Source organism: Tachysurus fulvidraco, chromosome 4 (assembly GCF_022655615.1).
Source record: "Tachysurus fulvidraco isolate hzauxx_2018 chromosome 4, HZAU_PFXX_2.0, whole genome shotgun sequence".
NCBI lineage: Eukaryota > Metazoa > Chordata > Actinopteri > Siluriformes > Bagridae > Tachysurus > Tachysurus fulvidraco.
The window spans coordinates 6,068,091-6,080,185 of record NC_062521.1 but is presented as its reverse complement, the minus strand read 5'-3'; the positions used below and the strand labels follow the sequence as shown (position 1 = coordinate 6,080,185).

Here is a 12,095-nt window from a genome sequence, read left to right as displayed (position 1 = left end):
AAAAATGTCAAATAATATAAGATATGATAAGATAAGATAAGATATACGTTTATTTGTCTCACAATGGGTAAATTTCTCTGTTACAGCAGCAAAAATATATAAAAAGAATAAAGAATAAAGACATAATATAATATACAGTATATACAAAAACAAAATGTATAAAAAGAGTAGTGGTTACACTGAAGACATATTGCACATAGGTAATATTGCACATTTTTCAAAATTTCTGTTATTGCACATGTTTAAAATACTTTCTTAGTTAAATTAAATTCTTTCTTGTTTATTATTGCATATAAACAGAAAAAACAGTGTGTATTATGGTGACTGGTTCACTGGGAGCAGTTTTGATTGTAAAGTCTAATAGCAGCATTGAGAAAAGAGCGTCTGTATCGCTCTTTTCTCAATGCTGCAATTCATATCCTCCAGATCCTTCATGTTATGCCGGATTCTGGAGGATATGAATTGTGCATATGACACTGTATGCACAGAGACCTACTTACAATGAAAATCTGTATATACTATTAGGGATGATGTATGGATGCAGATTATAACAGATATGTGCATGTACACGTGCTGGTGATTTGATTTCCATGTAGAAATTTTCTTGGTACTCATAGTTTAATTTGCATTACAAAAACATCATCTCACAAAAATTTTTCCTTACTGATGCATAACAAGCTGTGGGACTCATTAGGCTTACATTCATACTCAATGCTGCGGAAGCTGTTGCCCCAGTGGCAGTGGTTTCTCTTGTTGTCATTGTAGAATTTTATCTGCCGCATAGTCTAAAAAAGTCCAAAAACTGTAGAGGGGAAACATGGCTGTGCAAAAAACACTATATCAGAATGATATATTTAAACCCCTTAAGCCAGTATAACATAAAGTGGAGTCCAACATTCACCTTTAGAGTGTAAAAAAACCTACCATTTTCAATAAAATACTTTAGTTTATACTATATTGTATATGTACATTATATATTTCCGTGCAGTTTGCTATGCTATGTTGTCATTATACTGCTAAATATTATCATTCTAATATGCCTTTCAATATATTTTAATGTACGACAAGCATAATGTGATATGGCTAAAGAATGATCTGCAATATTCAGCAATTAATGATTTATAATGATTTCAATTTGTTCACTTTACAGAAGAGCATCTATCTATCTATCTATCTATCTATCTATCTATCTATCTATCTATCTATCTATCTATCTATCTATCTATCTATCTATCTATCTATCTATCTATCTATCTATCTATCTATCTAATTCTGGCATCAGGCTTTCAGTGTTGTCATGGCAACAGGCAAGGCTCTATCCAGCTGTGGCTTCTTTGGGAACTATTTGCTTTGGCGGAGCAAAAATAAATTAAATATATTTATTCATCATATTGTGTTTGGAACTCTCAATTGATTGTCAGTAAAGCAGCACCAATTTTTGCATAAATATAATACAGAACTTCGATTCACATCAACTTTCTATTAATGCGCCAGTGTTTTAAGCCAATAAAAAAGGTTCGATTTTAAACCATTATGTTGCTTAGTAACAGACGCTTACTGTTTGTAGAATTGTTTATAGCTACGATGTTTATGTTAAAATTATTTACTCAATACTAGACTGTATCATATTATTTTTGTCTGTTTTATATATACAAAAAAAAATAAAAATAAGCATGGCCTTTTATTATAATGCACGCCCTCTGGCGGTTCATTCCTGTAATAGCAGGTGTATTTTGGGTACACCCTATTTTCTAGCAAATACACAGAAAAATCCCTGTAAAAATGCATCTTCTGTTTGTGAAAATACATATAATATTAATAACAAATAAATAAACAAACTCTTATACTTATGTTACTTTGCCTCGAGTGCACAGTTACTTCTGTTTTTTACCAATTTCTGACCAAATCTCGTTCTGTCCACCTTGAAGAACACGGGCCTGTCATCTGGAATGGACTTCAGAGAAAGTACGATTGTTATCAGTTGGAACCCCGGCTATGTCGCTGCTTTTGAACAGGATGAGATGAGAGGACGACAGCAATGAGATGAGAGGATGACAACGATTAGATGAGAGGATGACAGAGAGTAGATGAGAGGATGACAGCGATTTGAAGAGAAAGGGAGATAGATAGATAGATAGATAGATAGATAGAGAGAGAGAGAGAGAGAGAGAGAGAGAGAGAGAGAGAGAGAGTATAATCCAACAATGCATTTTTTGTATATGATGCTTACTCTGAGTGCAATGTTGGTATAGAGTTAAAGACCGTTCTCTCCGGTTCCCTCTCTCTCTTTCTCTCTCTCTCTCTTTTTTTTGTGTGTGTGTGTGTGTGTGTGTGTGTGTGTGTGTGTGTGTGTGCAAGAGGTCAGGAAGTGTGAGTTTGTGTTGGTGGGGGTGGTTTGTATAGAGGTTTTTTAGTCACTTGCTATTTTCATGTAGTAACCTTCTCATGCTGTAGATGTACATGGAGGGTTAACGGCATGGGCCATAAAGGTTATTCATTTTGATACTAAAGGTTTTATACCATTAACAGTAATATAATATTTTGTGCAATTTCTTCCTCTACTAAATTCCAATAACTCTTCGTCCTGCAAAGGATTATCTCTGTAATACTGTTTAGGACACAAGAGGTTTAAGAACCTTGTAAACAATAACAGTATAAAGTCATTAAGACACATTTAGACAATTTAGACAAATGGTTCAAGAAAGAAAGAAAGAAAAAAAGAAAGAAAGAAAGAAAGAAAGAAAGAAAGAAAGAAAGAAAGAAAGAAAGAATGTGACAAAGTTTACTAATTGTCTCTGCATCTTTGGCCTTTATACATGGATCCTGCAGCTGCTGTGGATTCTCGCTTTAAGATGCACTTTTATAAGTGACATATAGCACATAATTTTACAGTATGATTTACAGCATGATTCAAATACACTATGACACATATTCGGTGAAGGTTTAGCAATTTACAGCCTTCATTTTTTTAATCAAACATAGGAAATGCTAAAGACACTGTCTTACCTATAATATTTACAGGTCATATCTCATAGTAGCATTACTGCCATTGGGTTCTATCTTGATTTTACCTAATCATTTTTTGAAGTGAGCTTCGGGTCATTGTTCATTTGCAGCATGCGGTGCCATCCAGTGAGCTTTAAAGCATTTGGCTGAATGTGAGCAGATAATATAACCTTATAGACTTCAGAATTAATCCTGTTTATTTTTGACCGACTTAATCATCAATAAATACAAGAAACCGTGATCCAGTGGCAGCCCAGTCAAAAGATGATGTGGTATGCTTCAGTTGATCTTTCTCATCTGTCAATAGGATGTGGTTCCAGATCCACACAGGCTTTTTTTCATTTAGATTTGTGTTTGTCAAAACGTTATACTATTTATTGTTATATTGTCAATGTCAGCAGACATTGCAGCATGATTCATCACACTGTGGCAAGTTTTTAAGCCCACACAGAAGGTCTTCTATCTTTAGAACATCTTCTATTCAGAAGTTTCCATTGACATACCATTTGTGGAAAATGTAGTGAAAAAGTATTTGTGTTCTGTCACAGTAACATTAAAGTATTTATCCGTAGTCAATTATTGTGGTAAACATGTTTAATGATTTAATTCTCAGGTACTAAAACTCTAATTCCACATTAAACGAATCATTTCCCTTCAGAACTGAGATGTTTTTTTCACTCATTAAAATGAAAGAATCACATTTCTATAATGTCCGTCATGAAAGAAAGATGTTTTTGAATATGTTGCTGTGATTCATAATGATGTGAAAACATGCAGCTATCTTACTGTATGATGAAAATGCTAAAAAAAGATTGAAACTAAGCTGACCAAGGCCACATGTGACTCATGTTCATGCATCTACTTCCTTTTTCTCATTTGTACACTTATCATTTAGGCAGCAGATAAAAGCTGCAGCTTGGTGTTGAGCTCTTCACACTTATCACCCCTCACTTTGAATAAGCAGCTGGAAAAAAAAAACATCAGTAGCTATGGAGCCCAACATCATCAGAGAGGGATATCTGGTAAAAAAGGTAAGTTCATTAGAACTGAAATTAAAATTTAGACAGTGTGTGTATGGGTGTGTCTGAACATTGCTGTAACTTGCCAATTTCATCATTGCGATATTCTTGACTTAAGACATGTATCAGCAGAGTCTGTTATATTTTTCCTGTTTTATCTGGACAAAAGTATTGTTAAATGTCGGTTAAACAAGAAGCTAGAATGCTTGGTTTCTTCATTATTTCCCCACCACTATTAGAGCTGTTGGCCTCTAACTTCCTCAGAAAACCACAGCTAGGTTAGGTGTACTCCTCTGAGCAAATATGTTTGTCAAAAAATGTACATAGATGCAAGACAAATAAATAGATAAATAAATAAAATAGATTATTCAATTGTGATTTGTCATTTTAAAGAAGGGGAGAGAGAGAGAGAGAGAGAGAGAGAGAGAGAGAGAGAGAGAGAGAGAGAAAGAGAGAGATATATATATATATAGAGAGAGATAGAGAGAGAGAGAGAGAGAGAGAGAGAGATAGCGAAAGAGAGAGCGAAAGAGAGAAAATACAATACTACTTACATGTAATTGAAAAGAGGATGTAGCCTTTTTGACCTAAAGTTTGTATAATATTCTGTTTTTGAATATAACATAGGTTGTGCTTACAAGCATTATAATCTACAATATATTTGAGTTCTCCTAATAATTTCCATTGTGTTCAGAGAATTTTGGACATTGAAGTGACCTATAAGGGCAAAATGAAACAAGGCCGTCAAATCACAACCCGATGTGCCATTAGAAATAAACATGAAAGCAATCATAGAGGGACAAAGGAATCAACAATTTATTCTTTTTTTTTGGCAATGTTTTCAAAATGCTGTCCTGTTGAGACTTGAAATTTTACTTGCACACTTTGCAAGAGAGATAAAGGATCAAATATGTACTTAAAAATTTTTTAGTATTGGTTATGATTATCATCTCTAGGGCACTTTGCTGAATTCATGGAAAGTGATGTGGGTGGTGTTAGCAGATGATGGAATAGAGTTTTACAAGAAGAAGACAGACAGTAGTCCAAAGGGCATGATTCCATTGAAAGAAGCTGTGTTGACCAGCCCGTGCCAGGACTTCAACAAAAGAGCGGTGAGGCCCAATGAATACATATAACAATGAATTCAGCACAGGTTTATGACCAGAAACAATTTTCCACATATTTGCTCTTGCTCCCTAATAGTTAGTTTTCAAGGTGACCAGAGAAAAGAAGCAGGACCACTTTTTCCAAGCAACCCACCTGGAGGAGAGAGAGGCATGGGTTAAAGATATCAAGAGAGCCATCACTTGCTTGGATGGTGGAAAGAAATTTGCCAGGAAGTCTACCAGGCGGTCGATTCGATTACCTGAAACGGTTAACCTGAGGTAGGAACTTAATGTCAATGATCGCTAAGAAGAACCCAACAAAATACAAGGAACCAAAAAAAAGCTTAGAACTAAATGCCTGTCTGCAAGTTCTTTATAGACGTATTATTATCCTTATAGATGTATTCATATTTATTCCCAGAATCACTTATAGGTGAAATGTTGGTGAAGCATAAAGCTGATAACGTGCTATAACTGCTACAAGAATTTAAATATCCACCAGCAGGGCAAAGCAAGACAGCAGTTAGATTTTTATAGGGTTGAGTGAGATAGCGATAAAGACAAGTGTGGAGGATGTGTATCTGCCTAGGTCTAATATTTCACACATATATATTCTCATAAGGGTCTGGTGGGTTTCCTTCAGGTATTCTTGTTTCCACTTATCTTCACATTTCCACTTATCTTCATAGCCTTCTTTCAAAGATGTAATAGACTTTTTTCAATAGACTGTTTTCAAACTATCTAGAAAGCACGTGAAGCCCCATTTTTGGTTTTAAACCATGTTCTAGTATGTACTAGATAACCTAAATACCTTACAACCATTCTTCCTCCAATATACTGTATATTTAGATCATAGAAACCAATTCACGTATCAAGACGAAACCCACGTCCCATTATTACAGCATGTGAAACTGACATGCTGTGAGTTTGTCAGTATCCAGAGTAATTGTGTAACTTAACTGCTGTTTCATTACACCTAGGTATGTTTACACTTTCTTCACCCTTTTGTGTTGTATAATAATTATGTGCCTTTATGGGAGTCTCTCCCTCACTGTTTTGCCTGTCTTGTATTTGAACAATTGGTGAAAAGACTTGCAGCATTTAAAGCACTTTATAACCTTTGAATACCGAAAGAGGATCTGAAGATCTGAGCAGTGGGCATTATTTCACTGATTTTTTAAGCTTTAAGGAATAGAGCACAAGAAGGTAAATGAAGAAATGACATGTGAAAGGGAGTAATGTAGTTTATTTGAAATTGAAGACTAGATCTACCACTACATTTTTCATCAGCTTTAGCTTCAGTCGCGATGTAAAATGTAAAATGACCATCTACTTATTGCTGTTTGAATTTTAAATGTCCTTTTTTAGATGGAACTAAATGCAGTCAATGATACAAAAATCTTACAACTTGCACAAGGTGCAGCCGATAATTGTCGATTACTCAAGATGATCATAGACATAACACAGGCAGGGTCATTGTACACAATTACAATATGTCACAATATGTGAATCAATTTAGTATACCAACCAGCTTAGTTTGCTCTAATATAATCTGCTAATGGATATTTCCTGTCACATCTCTTTAAGTGAGCTGTATGTTTTGATGAAGGACCAAGATTCCGGAGTGAAAGAAATGAAACTGGAAAAAGACAAGAAGCTTTTCAACCACTGCTTCACTGGTATGTTACTTTGGTCAAATTGACCAAACAGTGCTTTTGTGTGGAATCTGCTATTAGGTATAATTATATAATATGCTATTTATATGATAAGTGGGCTGGCATAAAATCCCTATTGCTAAAGTACAAAAACAAATCTGCACACTTAACAAAACCTTTTGAAGGAGTAGGCCTTGCAAAAGTCCATTTTAATATCATCTTATATTACAAAGATTATTTTGACCTGAGTTTATCAAATGATTTCATTTTACTGCAAGTGAAAATGTCTATGCAAAAGTTTCTAATATTTCTTAGTAGATGCATTCCTCTTATTCCAAGTCTTTTCTCAAATCTCAAGGTTTTGGAAATTGCATTATACTGCCGACAATTATGTGATATTATTAGCGGTACCTCCTGACACATCTGTAATGTGAATTTTGATCTCATGGCAGGTGTCATGGTGATCGACTGGTTAATCTCTCAGGGGAAGGTACGGAACCGACCTGAGGGTGTGATGCTGGGCACAGGGCTGCTGAATGAAGGCTATCTGCAGCCGGCTGGAGACCTATCTAAAACAGCTATGGAAAGCAACGTGGAGTCTGCACTGCTGGACCAGCCGGATGCTATGTACTATTTTGTGAGTGAACATGCAAACGTATAACCACTTTTTGCTTTCAGTCAAAATACATTCATGGTTGATCTCCCAGAGCTGCTTTATTCTGGTCAGGATCTCTGTGAGGCCCAGGGACACTGGGTATGAGGTGGAAATACAAACAAGTCTTTTTTGACCAAAGTGACACACATACATTTTATTTTGTTACTATAAATTGTGAGAAGATTAAATATACTTTTGGGTACGAGACTGTTTTTCTTCCTGTAGGCAGAAAGTGGCTTCTTCTGTGAAGGCTACTCGAGCGATGAGGATGTGCTTGTAAAGGAGGAGTTCAGAGGAGCCATAGTGAAGCAGGGTTGTCTGATGAAACAGGTAAGAGCTTGACTGCATGCATTATTTTTTCATATATCGCTTAAATAAGCTGGTAATACAGTAACAGTGGGAATGGGAGAAGTTGTAGGATTGACATCTGTGTTCAGATTTAACATGAATACCAATGTCTTGATTGTAGATGTTTTTGCTTTTTCCAGGGCCACAGGCGGAAAAACTGGAAGGTGAGAAAATTTATCCTGAGGGACGATCCTGCGTATATCCACTACTACGACCCCACCAAGGTTAGGAATGCTGTGCTATTGAGTCGGTTTTTTCTTAATTGTTAAATATTTGTAACATTGGAAAAATCTCTCTCTCTCTCTCTCTCTCTCTCTCTCTCTCTCTCTCTCTCTCTCTCTCTCTCTCTCTCTCTCTCTCTCATATATTCCTTTTCTGTATCTCTCACTCTATTACATAAGGGTGAGGATCCTCTTGGCTCAGTTCATCTGCGTGGATCTGTTGTGACTGCAGTGGATTATGTACCAGATGGTGAGATATAATTAATCATTAATCACAAACTATTCATCAGTAACAAGAGTAAGACTAAATGATATTACCTAAACCCAATATGTGTAATTCTTGCTTTTGAAAGGAGCAGAATGGTGTAATCGTAATGCATCACAGCCATAGGACAAGAAATGCAAACGTCCCATGTGAAAATGAGGCATTAATTCATTGTTCATTCATTCACATGTAGCTAAGAAGCATGACATCGAGGGCAACTTGTTTGAAATCATCACTTCAGACGAGATACACTACTACCTGCAAGCAGCTACCGCTGAAGAACGCAATGACTGGATCAGAGCCGTTCAAGCGGTGTCAAAGTCTGGAAAATAACTGCAGAAGATCACTTCAGTGCAGAAGTATCCTGCCAAAAAAAGACGTTATATTTTAACTGTTTAGCTTAGATTGTTATTTAATCCCAAACACATAATAAAATGGTTATGTTTTAATTTTTACACAGCAAGCATGTCAAGTTCCTCTTAAAACCTAAAAATATATTAAGAGACAGACATGAAATGGAGCACGAGTATCTTTCACTGCTATTTATATCGATGATAATCCATGAAAAACAATTCAACAAGTAAAAACTGCTAAAAATCTTTGCAGTCCAGCCACTTCCTGTATTATATTGCAAAATGCATCATTTCCTGTCTGTCAATATTTTTGCCAGTCTGTGGTTAGCCTCATGCAAGTCACCTTATAACTCTAACTTATCAGTCACATAAACCATCCCCATTTATGGCATTGTAAGGGAACGCAGCACTATACAGTACAACTCCAATACCAAAACCCATTTACCTCAGGTCAAGAGCTTCTGTTAATGCCCACATCAGTCATCAAAATGGGGGATAAAAATATGATCTCTGTGACAAAATAGTGCCAAAAACACCCAGTGAGTAGCAGTTCTAAAGGCAGAAACATAAATAACAAAAATAAATGGTCAAAATGTTACCGAACAAATGTAATTAAGCAAATGAATGCTTTGAATTGAAACAAGGGAAATTGAACAGAAAAAATGGATGTGTTTTTGTATATTTATTATGTGTGAAGTTTATTATTCAGTTTAAAGGTGTCTGTGGCTGTAAAACATTTAAGAACCCCCATTTTATTGGCAACGATGGTAGCTTGATCTGTGAGCCATTGGATTAGAAGTTGTTCATTCTTTTTAATTATTAACTGACTGTGAAACATACTTCCATATTTTAACTGTAAAACCCATGCAGCTCATTCTACCAATCTCTTTTTTTAAGGGTTTGTACCCTTTTCCCTTCTAATTCGCTGCTGACAAAAAAAAAATAAAAAAAAAAAAGGAAGAAGCGATCATGAAATGAAACAACTTCCCTCCTAGTAGTTGTATTTTTGCCAGGTGCAAGATTAGCTTGTTGGGATTTTATTATCGTAATGCTAATGTCATCTGAGCATATGTTTCATTGTAACCCTCATGTTTCTTTCAGCAGCACACCCAGGCTTGAGAGTTGCTTGTGTACTCACTTTAATGTGAGAAAAAGGAAGCTTCCTCTTAACACAGGATGCAAGCATTTTGTCAGCGTTCACACTGAAATGTTTTTGTGTGTGTTCTGTGAGTGTGTGAGTATTGTCTGACTACCAATGGCACTTGAGGAAAAAGAAGTTACAGTTTAATACAAAACACATGCTATTGTCTAACAGTAACTTTCATTTACTGTACATGTTTGTGCTCATGTTGAGTAGATTAGTGTTTAGTGTACAGTAGTGTTTCTGCAATTTATTTTATGCACTAAATGAATGCACAAATATATTTCTTTCAATGCAAATTTTCAAATCACAATATTAAAAATGATTAAAGTGCACTGGTTTGCAAATCCAATGAACAAGATAATCCTGTTTAGTGCCATCCATATTAGCCCTGGAAAAATCATTCAAAAGTTGGATATCATGTATGTAGATGCTTCTTGATGACATAAGAACCTGCATGAACTAAATTGTCTCGTCAACATTAAATGTAACTCAAAATGGTTAAAATGTGAAGTGTGTCCTTCTGTTAGTATGTAATGATCACATCACCCTGGCGTGGATTATTTTCCTATAACAGCCTCTCCAGTCATGAGTTACTCTTAATTAACTTATTAATTAATTAACTTATGATGTATTATTATTTAATGCTGTCCTTCTATCACTTTTCTCACCGCATTTATAGCATGGCGAGACAGAAAACATCTAGAAATTAACAAAGGAGATAAAAGTAAAGTGCGCACACAAACACAGACACATACACACACATACACAAACAGGAGAAATAAATATATGTACCAATTGTGGCTATACCAAGCTGTAAGGAAGTGTCTTACTAACTGATTGTTAGTTGGTTTTTCCTTTGTGGAAAAGTGGAAATGTTGAAAGGAATGTTTATGCTTGTGCTATAACATTACAACATCCCCATTCAAAATAATTAATTTAAACAATTTGCTTCTTCTTTTTTTTATTCTAAAAAGTGTCACCTCAATGGCTGTTTTGCATTAGTAACACCACCTAATACACATTTGAAATGAAATGTCAAAGAAGCATTTGCATAGTAGAAAACAGGGTAAGAAAACAAAAATGTTCTGCAATAAAACCCATTTGAAGCATAAATTTTCTTTTCAACAGTTAAAGTTCGTCTCTGCAATTTCCCTGCTTTTTACCTCCAATGGATAATCATCCTTTTGAATACAAAGTGCTGCATTTCAAATTATGGACTTGACACAGGGACGTTACTATGCTTGAAGTAAATGGGCTCAGGGCACAACAGCTTCCATGCTTTTAAATTACAGAGTATGGCATCTTAAGTATTCAGTTTGAATATGTTATCTGGTGAATGGTTTATCTGAGAAGAAATCATGCCTATTCTGGAGTTCCTCTTTGGTAATTTCCTGTTTGGTCATGGTCAAGAAAGTACTGTACACTAACTGTAAACTTTATTTGGATGGCCTAAACACATTCCTGCACTGAACAAATCAGCCAATCATGTGGCAGTCAGGTAATGTTCACCTCAAACATCACAATGGGGAAAAATGTGATCTCAGTGACTTGGTTTTTGTTGCTAGATTTGCCGATCTCTGAGTATTTAAGAAATCGTTAATCTCCTTATATTTACATTGTCAACACACTGAACAGTTGGGCTACAACACCATTGAAGTCAGTTGGGCTACAACAGCAGAAGACTGATCACATGTCAGCCAAGAACTGGAACCTGATGCTACAGTGGGCACAAAGTCAATGAACAGTTGAAGATTGAAGAGACAAGCTTTTAGAATAAAAAAAATGATCCGTTACACTATTATTTTATTTTTTATTCCAATTAAAACTTTGAGGCATTCTTGTTAGCTTTATTTCTTCTACTCTCTTTCATCTCTTGTGGTGGAAGAATGAAATTCAAAACATTTTTTAGTGACTGTAGACAAATGCATATTTGATACAAGGATCAGGCATCTTTTCAGGAATTTTTGGTCAGAAAACTTTGCAGATAAATTTGGACACACGTTGTTTAAGAGAAAGCCTGGCATAGCTTCACTCTCGCCGTTCTTCTTAGTAATGGGCCACATTGTGCACATGATGTCTCATAGAGAGAAACATTTATATTCAGGGACAAATAGGCCAGGGATTAGAATGCCATTATATTAAAACCTGAGAGATGTATGTGTGGGAGTTGTACAAAATACAAGTGGATTTTTTAAGTGCGCAGTGAAGGTGGGTTTTAAGACTTTTAATAAAGACACCTTCGGGCCAGTACAGAGAAGAAAAGAATCTTCATGCATGTCTTTCAATGTCTTGGGTGAAATTGAGTGGTGCTTGTGACTTGAAA

General features: G+C 35.5%; 2 protein-coding genes across 3 annotated transcripts; one reads left to right on the top strand and one right to left on the bottom strand.

Annotated features, from left to right (window-relative positions):
- Positions 1–316: 316 nt before the first annotated feature.
- cnrip1b (cannabinoid receptor interacting protein 1b) lies at positions 317–2,478 on the bottom strand. Its single transcript, XM_047812075.1, is given in 3 exon segments — positions 317–802; positions 1,903–1,993; positions 2,440–2,478. Coding segments are annotated over 3 exon segments (288 nt in total). The 3' UTR covers positions 317–644.
- Positions 2,479–3,879: 1,401 nt separating this feature from the next.
- plek (pleckstrin) lies at positions 3,880–8,730 on the top strand. 2 transcript variants are annotated; one of them, XM_027165911.2, is made up of 9 exons: positions 3,880–4,037; positions 4,982–5,137; positions 5,229–5,410; positions 6,719–6,810; positions 7,239–7,423; positions 7,667–7,771; positions 7,930–8,013; positions 8,191–8,260; positions 8,469–8,730. In XM_027165911.2, the coding sequence occupies exons 1-9, from the start codon at positions 3,996–3,998 to the stop codon at positions 8,606–8,608; spliced, it is 1,056 nt and encodes a 351-aa protein (XP_027021712.1). In that variant the 5' UTR covers positions 3,880–3,995; the 3' UTR covers positions 8,609–8,730. The 2 variants fall into 2 exon arrangements, with proteins under 2 accessions (XP_027021712.1, XP_027021713.1); XM_027165912.2 differs by having other exon boundaries at positions 3,902–4,037; positions 4,957–5,137.
- The last annotated feature ends 3,365 nt before the right edge of the window (positions 8,731–12,095 follow it).

What these genes read in the sequence shown, in the direction of transcription:
- plek (XM_027165911.2), top strand. Translation starts at nt 3,996, where the DNA reads ATGGAGCCCAACATCATCAGAGAGGGATATCTGGTAAAAAAG. An exon ending in AGGGATATCTGGTAAAAAAG is followed by an intron (nt 4,038 to 4,981) that starts GTAAGTTCATTA and finishes TATCATCTCTAG; the next exon opens with GGCACTTTGCTGAATTCATG. An exon ending in CGGATGCTATGTACTATTTT is followed by an intron (nt 7,424 to 7,666) that starts GTGAGTGAACAT and finishes TTCTTCCTGTAG; the next exon opens with GCAGAAAGTGGCTTCTTCTG.